A 15,267-nucleotide genomic window follows, 5' to 3' on the forward strand; every position below is an offset into this window, starting at 1 on the left:
GCCCAGGCGGGGCAGCGGTGGGCGGGGCGCAGCGTGCCTTCTCCTCCCCCAGCACGCTCAGGAGGACAGCCGCACACTGCAAGCGCCTGGTGGCCAGTGTTCTTCGGTTCGCTAAGAGCTCTTGTTCAGCGACAGTGTCTTTGTAGGATGCCTGCAAAGCCTGCAAATGTTCTTCCACCTGAAGAATAATCAAAATAAGACAAAGCTCCTCACTGTTACTTTGGGTACAGGTTCTTTTGCACCACACTGTGCACCCACGCACGCAGATGCCCAAGCGCGTGTTCCAAAATGCTACCTTCCTCTCTCAAAATGTCCTTGCCCTGCTGCCATGTCAAGAGCCATCATTCTCTGTCTTTTCCCATCACATCTAGATTTTCAGCCGGCGTTGGCGTGCACCGCCCCTGCCTGTCTCCAGCAGTGCAGCCCCGGGAACCTCGTCTCCCCACACTCCCTACGCGCTCCCCAAGCATCTTTTACATTGGGCTCAGGTGGACAAAAGGGCCACTTCTAAAATAGGAAGAGGTGTGTGTGGAGTGGGGGACACCCTGGGGAGTGGCCTACTGGCACAGGGAACATGCGAGTCAGGGCTCTGGGCTCAGGGTCCTCCGCGCACTGCGCGCCCCGTGTGCCGCTGTCTCTGGGCTCAGGGTGCTCCGCGCACTGCGCGCCCGTGTGCCGCTGTCTCTGGGCTCTGGGCTCAGGGTGCTCCGCGCACTGCGCGCCCCGTGTGCCGCTGTCTCTGGGCTCTGGGCTCAGGGTCCTCCGCGCACTGCGCGTCCCGTGTGCCGCTGTCTCTGGGCTCAGGGTCCTCCGCGCACTGCGCGCCCGTGTGCCGCTGTCTCTGGGCTCAGGGCTCAGGGTCCTCCGCGCACTGCGCGCCCCGTGTGCCGCTGTCTCTGGGCTCAGGGCTCAGGGTGCTCCGCGCACTGCGCGCCCGTGTGCCGCTGTCTCTGGGCTCTGGGCTCAGGGTGCTCCGCGCACTGCGCGCCCCGTGTGCCGCTGTCTCTGGGCTCTGGGCTCAGGGTCCTCCGCGCACTGCGCGTCCCGTGTGCCGCTGTCTCTGGGCTCAGGGCTCAGGGTGCTCCGCGCACTGCGCGCCCCGTGTGCCGCTGTCTCTGGGCTCAGGGCTCAGGGTGCTCCGCGCACTGCGCGCCCCGTGTGCCGCTGTCTCTGGGCTCAGGGTGCTCCGCGCACTGCGCGCCCCGTGTGCCGCTGTCTCTGGGCTCAGGGCTCAGGGTCCTCCGCGCACTGCGCGCCCGTGTGCCGCTGTCTCTGGGCTCAGGGCTCAGGGTCCTCCGCGCACTGCGCGCCCCGTGTGCTGCTGTCTCTGGGCTCAGGGTGCTCCGCGCACTGCGCGCCCCGTGTGCCGCTGTCTCTGGGCTCAGGGCTCAGGGTGCTCCGCGCACTGCGCGCCCCGTGTGCCGCTGTCTCTGGGCTCAGGGTGCTCCGCGCACTGCGCGCCCCGTGTGCCGCTGTCTCTGGGCTCAGGGTGCTCCGCGCACTGCGCGCCCGTGTGCCGCTGTCTCTGGGCTCAGGGCTCAGGGTCCTCCGCGCACTGCGCGTCCCGTGTGCCGCTGTCTCTGGGCTCTGGGCTCAGGGTCCTCCGCGCACTGCGCGCCCCGTGTGCCGCTGTCTCTGGGCTCAGGGTGCTCCGCGCACTGCGCGCCCGTGTGCCGCTGTCTCTGGGCTCAGGGCTCAGGGTCCTCCGCGCACTGCGCGTCCCGTGTGCCGCTGTCTCTGGGCTCAGGGTGCTCCGCGCACTGCGCGCCCGTGTGCCGCTGTCTCTGGGCTCAGGGCTCAGGGTGCTCCGCGCACTGCGCGCCCCGTGTGCCGCTGTCTCTGGGCTCAGGGTGCTCCGCGCACTGCGCGCCCGTGTGCCGCTGTCTCTGGGCTCAGGGTGCTCCGCGCACTGCGCGCCCTGTGTGCCGCTGCCTCTGGGTGCCGCTGCCTGGCCACGCACGCTGCCCTCATTCGGGGTCGCAGTAGCTCTCACTTTGAGTCGAATGCTTGCCACCCGTGATTCCTGGCAGGGTGCCGGGCCGCAGACACCTGCAGGCGGCCTGGTGAGGCCTCCTCGGAGCTGCGCTCCGCCCCACCTGGTGACAGCCGTGCCAAGCGCTCCAGCATTTGCAAAGCGCCAAACTACATCCCACCCCCATGACTGCAAGTACCCCTGCCTTCCCCTTTGAGGTTGATTTAGTTGTGCTTGCAAGTTTTTTTTTATTAAACTTACCACATTTATAGTATTATTTTGAAAAGCTCCAAAAAGAATCAGCTGGCATTTTAATTGTAGCTGTTTCAAGTTTATGGACCAGTTTAGGGAAACTAACATCTTTAGAATATTGTTTTGTTCAAGAATATTTTGGGCTGGGAAGGTGGCTCAGTGGTAGAGCGCTTACCTTGCATGCATGAGGTCCTGGGTTCAGTTCCTCAGTACCACAAAAGAAAAAAAGCTGGAAGCGGCGCTGTGGCTCAAGTGGTAGAGCACTAGCCTTGAGCTGAAGAGCTGAGGCCCAGAGTTCAGGCCCCACCACTGAGAGAAAAATAAAATTTTTTTATTTGGTATAGCCTTATAGTTTCTGATATGCTGATACTGATATGCTGATACTGCCTATTTTGTTTTCCATTTTTTTTTTGAACTCTGGGCCTGGGCGCTGTCCCTCAGCTCTTCAGCGCCACTTCCGGCTTTTTTTTCCCTTCTGCTTATGTGGTGCTGAGGAATCGAACCCAGGGCCTCATGCAGTGCAAGGCAAGCGCTCTACCACTGAGCCACCTTCCCAGCCCTGATACTGCCTATTTTGTAAGAAAGTTTATTCCTAGATATTTTGTAATTGTAGTTGCTGTTTTTCTAGTGTCCATTCAACAGGACACCTGCTGGATATTGACCATTTACATGCTGGTGCTTGTAGTCCTGTTTCAATTCCTTTGAATTTCCTAGGTACTTCACTTATAGCCTCTAAGTTTGTATCTTCTCCAAATTCCCACGCTAAAATCCTAATCCTACAAATGATATATTATTACCACAAGTTTCACGTCAGGCCCAAAGCCACCCTCTGCCAGCCCTCCCAACTCATGCAGTTCTCACAGAACTACACATCTGCCGCTTTAATGATGTTATTATTATAAGAACCCCAAAAGACAAAATACTTCCTCTTCAAAGTTTTGGAAAACTTTGAGAGGGACCAATGCTGGTTCTTTAAATATTTTGGTTGGGAAGGTTTTGACCATCAATTCAATCTCTTGTTTATATGGGCTAATTTTTTCTCAGGTCAGTTTAGATAATCTAGGTGTTTCAAGGAATTGGTCCATTCTTACGTTGTCGATTTTTTTTGATGTATACTTGTTCATACAAAAGTTTTTTTAATCTCTCTTTTTAAAAATCTCTTTTCTGATTTGTATCTCCTCTCTCTGTCTCCCTTGGTCCTTCTCTGCTTACGTCAGAGGCTTTTCTGGTTTTAGTTATTTGCTTCTCCTCCCTCCCTGCTCTCTCTCTCTTCTGTCTTGCTCTGCTTAAACTAGAGATGTGTTAATTTTGATGATCTCTAAAAATCACTTAATTTTTTAAAAATTAAGTTTTTTTGTGTGAAAATACTGTACAGAGGGGTTACAGTTACATGAGCAAAGTCACAAGTACTTTTCTTTCTTTTTCTTTTTCTTTTGGTTGGTTCTGGTGCTTGAACTCTGGGCCTGGGCGCTGTCCCTCAGCTCTTCAGTTCAAGGCTGGTGCTCTACCACTTGAGCCACAGCGCCCACTTCCAGCTTTTTCTGTGTATGTGGTACTGAGGAATTGACCCCAGGGCCTCATGCATGCAAGGCAAGCACTCGACCACTGAGCCACCTTCCCAGCCCCAATGAGTACATTTCTTATCCAGCATTGTTGCCTCCTCCTTTGTATTTCCCCTACTAGCCCTTTCCTCCCACCTCCTCAGCTACAACCCTCCCCCCACCCCGACCTCCCAATCCTTTAATTTTTTGCTTCACCAATTTTCTACATTGTTTTTCTGTTTTAATTTTCTAATCCTTTTTTGGGGGGTCGGTCGTGGGGCTTGAACGCTGGGCCTGGGTGCTGTCCATCAGCTCTTTAGCTCATTGCAATCACTCTTACCTCTTGATCCACTGAGCCACTTCTGGTTTTCTGGTGATTAATTGGAGATAAGAGTCTCATGGGACTTTTCCGCCTGGGCTGGCTTTGAACCTGGATCTTCAGATCTCAGCCTTCTGAGTAGCTAGGATAATAGGTGTGAGCCACCAGCGCTTGGCTCAGTTCTAATTTTCTAATTTCTTTTTTTTTTTAGCCTGCTTTGAGTTTAGTTTGTTCTTTTTCTAGTTCCTTCAGGTTACTGATTTGCAATCTTCCTTCTTTTTTTCCCCCAGGATACAAACACAGCATGAACATTTTATCAGCTTAGTTTTAAACAGTTCTCACTAAGACATCTTGTTAAAAACAGAAATAATGTAAAAGCTGGGAGTGTGTATCAAGTGGAAAAGGTACAAGTGAAGAGACTACTATTTAATTTCTTGGTTCACCTATTTATAAATGCAGAATTATCTTTTCTGGAAAGCTCTATCTGCCTGAGAGATGGTTACAGCAGGCAGGGGAGCACAATTCTTGTTTTTTTTTTTATTTATTTTTTGTAAAGGAGATGTACAGAGGGGTTACAGTCAGGTAATGAGGGGAGTCGGGGCAGGGGTGATACTGTTGGATGAGAAATGCACTCATTACCTTACTTATGTAACTGTAACCCCTCTGTACAGCACCTTTCCTTCTTTTCAACTTAGTTTTCTCTGGAACACTGCCCTTGTTCAGTTGTCTCTGTGCATTTGCTAATTTCCCTTGTGCCTTCTTCTCGGATCCATTAAGATGTGTGATTTACTTCCTGTGTATCAGTGAGTTTCCCAGTTTTGAGGTTTTTCAAACTTCATCCTCTGTGGTGGCGTGGATTAACGTTTGAGACTGATGCTGTGGCCCAGCGCAGACTGAGCTGCAGGATGCCTCGCAGCACTGCAGAGGAAGGCACTGGGTGCTTGGCGATGCGTCTATTACATTTGTCTGAGTCACTGTGTAAATCCCCGGTCCTCACTACAGCAAGTTGGAGGCTGGCTGCTGCCCGCCACAGGGTGCCGGCCCGGCCTGTCCCGCCCAGACCTCATCTGTGAGCTCAGCAGTGGGGGCTGCGCAAGGCATCCTCACTGGTTGCTGGCTATCTTAGGATTTTACTGTATAGTTAAACACATAGGCTTCAGATTGCACAGATGTGAATCAGAGTATGTCTACTGTTACCCCAACAGCTTGAGCGCTTAAAGAAATGCTTTCAAGTTTAGTTCTCTCCTTTGTAAATACATAATTCTAAATATTGTTTTGAAGATTAAGTGAGGAAAAGGTCCATACAGTGCCAGCATGGCACTCAGAGGACAGCAGAAGCTCAGCAAACATTCGCTGTCCAGCACCTATCAAAACAAAACTATACAGCTAAGTTACAGTAAAACAAATACCATGATATACCAATGTGAAATGAACCAAGGCCAAATTCACTGACTTCCTTCACAAACACTCAATTCTGTGTGGATGTAGGAGTATGCAAGAACCCTTCCAGGACCAGGCAGTCCATGGACTGATCACAGCCAAGTGAGGGTAGGGCTCTGCCAGGTGCCAGTGCCATGCCTGCAATCCGAGCTGAGATCCAGTCCAGGCAGACAAGTCTGAGAGACTATTATCTCTAAAAAACAAGCAAATATCCAGAAGTGGAGGCGTGGCTCTAGTGAAAAAGCTGTGTTTGGTTGCCAGGTTTTCTGGATTCTGAGAAGACAGAGGTCTGGATTTTAAAATGAAACACCACCCCCTAGGTGTTGATGATGACGTGAAGGCACCAGGCAGGGCAGGTGCTGGCGGGAGGTAGGCCTGGCTGCCTGCTGGCGGTCTGGCTTCTACACGCTCAGGATGAGGGCTGCACAGGGACTGGTGTGGCGGGCCTCCGCACGCTCCCACTCAAAATCAGACATTTCAGAAAGAACCATGCCTTTCCAAGGTGGCAGAGTAACTGATACAAACAGGTCGCGCGAGGAAGACACATTGTCCCCACTTACGTCTTTCTCCCAGAGAAATCTGGTGAAATGCTAAATTAAAATGCTATTGCACAATCATTACCGTTACTGTACGTGTTACTACGCAGCGAGCACTAGGAGCTTTACATGTGGATCTGTATTGTTTACTCAGTCTTGCCTTGATCTTTTGATCTTACCTTTGTGGTGACGCTCGTCCTCCCTGGTGCCGGGAGGGTGCCAGGCCTCGCATCTCAGGCAAGAACTCCAATACCCCCAGCATCTCAGCCCCCCCGAGGTGGTCGCTGTCTCTCCATGCTTTTGTATAGTTCATAAAAGTACTGAGAGTTTAATAAGTAAAAAGAAAACTTCTTACCAGCTGTACACCTTTTTGTTTTTCAGCCAGTCTTTGCCTTGCAATTCTAAGGACATTTTGCGCCTCAGCGACTTGGATTTGTTTAGGGCCCACTACCTGAAAGAGAAGGACGGGACGTGTCAAGTGGACTATTCAGCATGCCTTTCATGAAAACCAGACACTCGGGCTTACAGAAACACCTGAGTATAGCCAAGTTGTAGAATCAGTTTAGATGCCCAACAACTAAAAGATGGATAAAAATGTGGCACATTTACATTGTGGAGTATCGTTTAGCCACAAAGAAGAATGCAGTTATACCATTTTGAGAAAGATGGATGGAAATAGATGCTATATTGAGCAAGAAGCCAAGTCACAATGCCTTGGTGCATCAGATCTTATAACATTCATTGAAATCACATTGCCAATGTGCATTTGCTCATATAAAATAACATACATCAAAATGAACTCGAGAAAATGGAAACAAGCTTTTTTCCTTTTTGCTCTTGTCTTTTTCATTTACCTGTCTTTGGGAGTGTAAGAGGAGGCACACACACGGAGGGACAAAGGGGAGCAAATGCAGCAGCGGTGCTCACCGGACACCTTGTAGAAGATGAACTGTATAACCGTGGGTGGGGAAGGGAGGGAAAAACTGGGAGAGAGAAAGGGAAGGGCGCCACTGTCCCAAAAGAAATGTGCTCTGTACCCGACTTGTGTAACTGTCACCCTTCTGTACATCACCGCTATAACAACAGTAAAAGGAATTGAAAATAAAAGGGCCAACTCAAAAAAGCTAAGTATTGCATGTTTTCACTCAAATATAGGATCTAGACCTAATGTGATCATGATGATGATCATTAGTATAAAAAGGCAACTGTCTGGAGGGTATCAGCAGGAAATGAGCGGGAAAGGAGAGGCACATGCATGCACACATGCGCACGCACGCGCACACACACACACGCACATGCACGCACACACGCACACACACACAAAGATGGTTCAATAAAACCCACCAAATGCTGTTCGAAAAAAGGGAAGGGAGGGAGAGAGACTAAGGAAATACAGCAGGTGTATTTGTTCAAAGGATACTATAGGCATCTACAAGACTTGTCACAAGGAAAGCTGTATTAATCATATAGGCTAACAAAAGAGTAAAATAGGAAAATTTCCCCTTTTCTTTGAGATGTGTGTAGGTATCAACTGCTAAAGAGAACTTTCCAGGGATGCTGTATATGTACAAAGTAGTTCATTATGGTCAGAATATTACAACAAATAAGAATATAGCATTTGCTGTCTTGGAAACTTTTAAGAAGAGCTAATAGGTGAGCTCACACAATGCATCTGACTGAAGTGTTTCCCTCTGAGAGGAGGATTCCTTCTGAGAGGAGGATGTCTCCTTCTGAGAGGAGGATCTCTCCTTCTGAGAGGAGGATGTCTACCTTCTGACAGGAGGATGTCTCCTTCTGAGAGGAGGATGTCTCCTTCTGAGAGGAGGATGTCTCCTTCTGAGAGGAGGATGTCTACCTTCTGAGAGGAGGATGTCTACCTTCTGAGAGGAGGATGTCTCCTTCTGAGAGGAGGATGTCTACCTTCTGAGAGGAGGATGTCTCCTTCTGAGAGGAGGAGGTCTCCTTCTGAGAGGAGGATGTCTCCTTCTGACAGGAGGAGGTCTCCTTCTGAGAGGAGGATCTCTCCTTCTGAGAGGAGGATGTCTCCTTCTGAGAGGAGGATGTCTACCTTCTGACAGGAGGATGTCTACCTTCTGAGAGGAGGATGTCTCCTTCTGAGAGGAGGATGTCTCCTTCTGAGAGGAGGATGTCTCCTTCTGAGAGGAGGATCTCTCCTTCTGAGAGGAGGATGTCTACCTTCTGAGAGGAGGATGTCTCCTTCTGAGAGGAGGAGGTCTCCTTCTGAGAGGAGGATGTCTACCTTCTGAGAGGAGGATCTCTCCTTCTGAGAGGAGGATGTCTCCTTCTGAGAGGAGGATGTCTACCTTCTGAGAGGAGGATGTCTCCTTTTGAGAGGAGGATGTCTACCTTCTGAGAGGAGGATGTCTCCTTCTGAGAGGAGGATGTCTCCTTCTGAGAGGAGGATGTCTACCTTCTGAGAGGAGGATGTCTCCTTCTGAGAGGAGGATGTCTCCTTCTGAGAGGAGGATGTCTCCTTCTGAGAGGAGGATCTCTCCTTCTGAGAGGAGGATGTCTACCTTCTGAGAGGAGGATGTCTCCTTCTGAGAGGAGGAGGTCTCCTTCTGAGAGGAGGATGTCTACCTTCTGAGAGGAGGATGTCTCCTTCTGACAGGAGGATGTCTCCTTCTGAGAGGAGGATGTCTCCTTCTGACAGGAGGAGGTCTCCTTCTGACAGGAGGAGGTCTCCTTCTGAGAGGAGGATGTCTCCTTCTGAGAGGAGGATGTCTCCTTCTGAGAGGAGGATGTCTCCTTCTGAGAGGAGGATGTCTACCTTCTGAGAGGAGGATGTCTCCTGACAGGAGGATGTCTACCTTCTGACAGGAGGATGTCTCCTTCTGAGAGGAGGATGTCTCCTTCTGACAGGAGGAGGTCTCCTTCTGAGAGGAGGATGTCTACCTTCTGAGAGGAGGATGTCTACCTTCTGACAGGAGGATGTCTACCTTCTGACAGGAGGATCTCTCCTTCTGAGAGGAGGATGTCTCCTTCTGACAGGAGGAGGTCTCCTTCTGAGAGGAGGAGGTCTCCTTCTGACAGGAGGATGTCTCCTTCTGAGAGGAGGATGTCTACCTTCTGACAGGAGGAGGTCTCCTTCTGAGAGGAGGAGGTCTCCTTCTGAGAGGAGGATGTCTCCTTCTGAGAGGAGGATGTCTCTTTCTGAGAGGAGGATGCCTACCTTCTGCACCTCGTGGTAGTGGTTCAGAGCTATGACCCACTGGCATATGGAGCAGCAAGCCATGGAGACCAGGGCGACCTTGCTTGGGTTGAAATCAGGAAGGCTTAAAATCTTCTTCAGTCTCAGAAAAACCTAGAGAGAATTATTCGTGACAAAAATGTGTTCATCTGGAGTTTTCTTTAATGCACATGACAATGGCGTTTTACTTCAACTACTTTTCAGCTAAGTCAAAGATGCTCAAGAGCAGGAAGAGCCTGCCCGGGCTGGCTGGGGCCGGCTGGGGCTGGCCTGCCAGGGAGCTCTTCTGAGGACTCCCTGAAGGAGCCCCAGCACGGGAAATCTGTGCACGGAGGCCTGGCGTCCGACTGCATCTCCTTGGGAGGGGACAGCATTCTGCTCCCCCACCCCTGTGGCTCGCAGAGCCCTGCGCCCCAGGGCTCTGGGAGGCCTGGCCACGCTGCGCCACATGCCCTGGCTTCACAGCGGCCCACAGCGAGACATCTGGAACTTGGTCCACCCGTGGGAGTCACATTACAATGAAGCTCTTCTCAGGCATCCTTACCCCTCTTGCCTGGAAGAATGATTTTACTAGGAAGTCAAAGAGTAGGCAACCCCTCTCAGTTTTTCACTGGTGTGTTCTTTTCTCTCTTTTTTCTTTTTACAGGCCCAAGGCTTTTGGGGGACAGACCTGCCAGACGCTCCAAGCTGGAATGGAGGGGGCAGTAGTGGACAGATGGGTGGAATTCAAACAAGATTTTAGGGGGCGGTCACATGGGTTGTATTATGTGGATATGGGACTTTTTGGGGAGTCAGTTCTCAGAAGGAGGTGCTATATATGGGCTACAGGAATTGGGGGGAGAGCCACCTTCCAAAAAAAAGGGTGTAACTTGTGTACCGGGGTGTTCTTATTCACGTAAAGTATTGCTTGCTTTTTTTCTCCCTCCCTCCCTTCCTCCCTCCCCCTTCTTCCCCACCCCCTTTATCTCCTTTGCTTTTAATAGGGCTTAAACTCAGAGTCTAGGTAGTCTCCTTTAGCTTTTCACTTGGGACTGATGCGCTACCACTTAAGCCACAGCTCCACTTTTGCTTTTTATGGGTGGTTAGTTGGAGAGAAGAGTCTCAGGGATTTTGGGGCCTGGGCTAGGTTCGAACTATGATCCACAGATCTTAGCCTCCTGAGGAGCTTACAGGTGTGAGCCACTGAGGCCTATAACTTTATGTAATCATTGTACACTCATAGCATACCACATCCAGCCAAGAGGTCCTCTCTACAATGCTGCCCCACGTGAATCCTCGGTATGTTAAGAGATGCAGAGACATCTGTCCTCTGGTTTCAGGCATCGGCTGCTTTGCTGGACATTTCCAAGCAGTTTCTTCTGTTTCTTCTGCAACTTGCTCTCTGGTTGTTTATCTCTAACTACTTTCTTCCGTGTGTGTGTGTGTGTGTGTGTGCTAAAATTTGTTTTATAACTTAAAAAAATCACAATCTGGAATTTTAATTCCACTGTGTCTATTTGGCTTCATAGATTAGAACTACGGAAAGCATCAATCTTGTACTCATCTTGGGAGAATTCTTTACCTTATCAGGAATGCTGTCCTTGTCCAGGTTAGTCAGTCTCCTCAGGAAACCAGTCTCTGAGAGCAGCAGCTTTGCTGTGGCCCAGTTGGGCTTCTTCTGAAGCAGGATGCACACTGCATTCATGACAGTTAGTACGAGGAAGGGTGGGCGTGTGTACACCCTGCGACAGACAGGAACGTCGACATGCAGCTCCGTGGAGGCGGCCTCAGGAGCTAAGATGAGGACTACCACCCAATCCTGCTGCACCACCCCTGGCATGTATCTCGTATGAATCAACACACAACACACACACCATGTTTATAGCAGCACTATTCACATCAGCCAAGATATAAAACCAGCCTAGGTACCAACCAATGCCTGGAGAAAGAAAATGAAGTTGTACACAACAAAGTATTATTTGCTAAATAGTAAAATGGAACTGCAGCATTTTCAGGAAAATGGATGCATTTGGAGATCATCATGGTATGTGAAATTAGTAAATCAAGTTCAGAAAGACAAATCTCACATTTTTCACCCGCAAAAGGGAGACTGTGAGGGAAGGGCAAAGGAAAGGGTGTGTGAGATAAAAATTACAAAAGCACACTCGTGTACATGTGTGAAAACGGTACGACAAACGTTTAAAACCGATGTGAAGTAGTACAGATGGGGTGAATTTGGTCAAAGTAAATCATAGACGTGTTAGAAATATTACAATGAAGCCTCTTTGTATAATAATTTGTGCTAATAAAACCTAAGAAAATCTCTAGTTCAAATTTGAACTAACAGGACCCAGCCTTGGAGCCTGAAGTGTTTCATGGCTTCCAGTCTTTTCTCACGTGCTGTCTTTAGCCCCTCTCCCTCCCTCTGGGAGGGCACATAAGGTGGAGGTGCTTCTGTGTGTGCCCTGCCCTCCATCCACAGCCCCGGGGCCCAAATGGTGCACACATGGGGCTCTTGGTTGGAACTGCAGCTCAGCAATACTATCAGCTTGGAGATGGAGATTTTCACACCTCAGGGACTAGGATTCAGTGTAGGAAATGACATTGCACAGCTAATGGACAGCGTTCTTTTCTCCTTAAAATCCTGGTATACCTTACAATTGATGGTATCATAAAATGAGTAACCCACCAAATGTGCCAGATGTAATGAAACACAGCCAAATGTGTAAAAATAAATGCAAATTGGAATATTTTATAATATTTAACCTAGATCTCTGTCTCTGTCTCTGTGTGTGTGTGTGTGTGTGTGTGTGTGTGCTGATCCTGTAGCTTGAACTTGGGGCCTGGATGCTGTCCCTGGACGCTTGCTCAAGGCTGCACTCTACCACTTGAGCCACTTCCATTTTTTTGGTGGTTAACTGGAGATAAGAGTCTCATGGACTTTCCTACCTGGGCTGACTTTGAACCATGATCCTCACACCTCAGCCTCCTTAGTAGCTAGGACAACAGGTGTGAGCCACTAGCACCCAGCTTGGATCTATATTTTATTCTGTTTTTCCATCTCAAAAGAAATAGGTGACCTACTTACCTTAACTCAGCAACATCAGCTTTATCCAATGAATTTAGAGCCTCAACAGCCTTTTCTAAGATTGGCATCACACTTCTTAGCTCATTGGCAGTTTTCTGCAATAAAAGAGTAAGCCCCAAACACTATGACTGAATATAGTTAGTTGCCCACTTAAACTTTTTTTTTTTTTGGGTCCAGTCGTGGGGCCTGAACTCTGGCCTGGGCGCTGTCCCTCAGCTCTTCAGCTCAAGGCTAGCGCTCTACCACTTGAGCCTCAGCGCCACTTCCGGCTCTTTCTTTTTGCTTATGTGGTGCTGAGGAATCGAGCCCAGGGCCTCAGGCATGCAAGGCAAGCGCTCTACCACTGAGCCACCTTCCCAGCCTTCCATTTAAACTTTTATGTGTTGAACTGGACATTTTACAATGCACGAAGTTCTGCATCCGTGTGATTTACATATGTGCACCCATGTTTCTTCTTCTGGAAACATGCCACAGCCCTATGTGTAGAGTTATGCAGTCTGTGGAAGAGAAAACACACAGCTTTCTCATTCAGACTTAGGGTTCCATTTGGATGCCCATTTGAAGAATGGTGCAGCTCATGAACTCTTGCTTCATGTCTGAAGGACTGCCCACGCCTCTTAAACCTGCTAAGTGAGGTGTTTAACACACTCAGGTCTCTGCCCCTCTGAGCAGGCAGGAGGTACTGGAGTTATGGGGAGGTAAGGTGGAAATAATATTTATACTGTTAATAGTGACTTCACAGTGTAAGTCATCTGCAATAGAAATGGTTTTCAGAAACTTCTTTTGTCTACTGTTCCAATTTTCCTGACCACGTGACAGTAAGATATAGAGCCCGAGTCACCTGGACGGGTAAGCCTGGCCTACAGGTCCTAGCCCCAGAAGACTATGGGCAGTGTTTTGCACCTTTTGAGTTCAGTGAAAACTCTATTTATTAGAAGCATAAAACTGTAAAGGGAGAGTTTGATTTTCATTTAAATGTACGATCCACTTTTTTTTTTTTTTTTAAAGGAAGTTGTATAGAACAGAATTAGTCAGAATTTCTAGGTTTTTTGTTGTTGTTGTTTTGTTGGTTGTGGGGCTTGAACTCTGGGCCTGGGTGCTGTCCCTCAGCTCTTCAGCTCAAGGTGAGCGCTCTATCGCTTGAGCTACAGCACCACTTCTGGTTTTCTGAGTGTTTTATAGGAGATAAGAGTCTCATGGACTTTCTTGCCCGGGCTGGCTTTGAACCGCAATCCTCAGATCTCAGCCTCCTGAGTAGCTAGGATTACAGGCATGAGCCACCAGCACCCGGCTGTTTCTAGGTTTTAAGTAACAATTGTTGCATTTGGAATGATGTATTGGAATGTTCCAACAAAATCAGGGAGAGAGTACAGATTTCCACACAGAATTGTAAAAAGCACCTTATTGCATGATCTTACCTTTTATTTATAAGTATATATTAAAGACAAAAATTTGTGGAAAATTAACTAAAAGTAAATGTCTGATAAAATCACTAGCCATTATCCTGATACTGAGGAGCAAACGGTGATAAAGAATTTCATACCATACCCAAATCAGTAATTTATTAAGGAAAAATAAATTTAGGATGAAGTTGACAGTGGTTTGTTTAATCAGGCAATCATATGATTAAGGCAGATATGGTGGTACACACCTGTAATCTTGGCACTTGGGAGACAAAGGCAGGGGGGCTACATAGGGAGACTCTGTCTTCAAAAACGAAGGGCTATAGGTGTAGCTTAGCCAAATGCCCTTGCCCAGTAAGCCCAAGGCCCTGGACTTAATTCCCAGCAACATGGAAATCATATGATTTTATTGGGAACATTTTTTATTTCTTGGTGAGTTTATGATAAATAGCAACATTACCAAAAATAACATAACTATTGGAATATATCTCTGTAATGAGAATGATCCAAAGCTGGCTAATAAATATAATCAATTTAAACAATATTTAAAATTCATCCCTCTACAAAAGCCTGGAAAGGCTGTTGCTGCTAATACCCTCTGATAACAGTTCTCAAAAGGTTGGCAGCTGAAAGAAATTTCCAAACTATCAAAAATGGCAGTAGCTAAAAAGATTTCTGAAAAGCAATTTGGACTGCCGAGAGTGGGATGGGCTGACTGCTTTTGTTCCTGACACAGACAAGAAGACACCAAAGCACCTCCCATGACCAGAGCCATGGGATGCTTTCACAAAACCTCATCTGTCTCATGCTTTGTAATTTCAGCCCATGATAGTAGCATGTGCGTGTGACTGGTAGTTACATACACGTTGGGAAATAGCCATGTATACAAATATATGTATCTCTCTATATCTGTCTATCTACACACACACACACACACACACACACACACATAAGACAGGAGGTATAGCTCCATTCCAATCTCTGGTCAGACTAGAGTAAAACCATGTGGGCTCCTGATGAGCAAGTCAAGGCAGGGAATGGGAGAATGGCCAGGTGAACGGTGAACGGTGGAGGTGGCAGGTCCCAGCAGCCCTGGGGCGGCTCATGTCTTGCAGATGCTTCTCCTAAGGGCTGGGTGAGTCTCGTGGAACACAAAAAGCCTCCAAAGCTGACATCTTTTCTCCCTACCTGCCATCTAATAGTGTCTTGTGTGTGGTGAGGACTCAGTAAGTATTTGCTAGGATAAAAAGTATCTCTGGCTGGGCACTAGGCACTAAGGACAGTCCACCCTTTTACACCTGGAGGCTCTCGGAGGGGCTTACCTGAGCATAATCTTCCACAATCCTTACTTCTTCAGACATAATTTCTTCATCCTGTTTAACAAGCATCTGAACTTTTTCAACTACTTGTGAATCTTTCTGTAGTTTTTCCATTAGGGTTTCTGTTTCCTAGTCAACCAAATGGTTATTAGAAGGAATTTAGAGGCATGAGAGAGTCAAATAGCTTGCTTTATTACTATTCAATTC

At 48.4% G+C, this 15,267-nt stretch overlaps 1 protein-coding gene across 1 annotated transcript in view; it reads right to left on the bottom strand.

Moving 5' to 3' along the window:
* Nucleotides 1-15,267, bottom strand: part of Dnah14 (dynein axonemal heavy chain 14) — a gene marked incomplete at its 3' end in the record, with an annotated part of 195,772 nt that overhangs the window by 25,992 nt on the left and 154,513 nt on the right. The window contains 6 exon segments of the mRNA XM_042672409.1: nt 38-178; nt 6,416-6,511; nt 9,254-9,385; nt 10,833-10,992; nt 12,339-12,433; nt 15,064-15,189. Of these exon segments, the coding sequence (XP_042528343.1) occupies nt 38-178; nt 6,416-6,511; nt 9,254-9,385; nt 10,833-10,992; nt 12,339-12,433; nt 15,064-15,189 (750 nt within the window).

Source organism: Dipodomys spectabilis, unplaced genomic scaffold (genome assembly GCF_019054845.1).
Source record: "Dipodomys spectabilis isolate Male_0828 unplaced genomic scaffold, ASM1905484v1 ptg000706l, whole genome shotgun sequence".
NCBI classification, from domain to species: Eukaryota; Metazoa; Chordata; class Mammalia; order Rodentia; family Heteromyidae; genus Dipodomys; species Dipodomys spectabilis.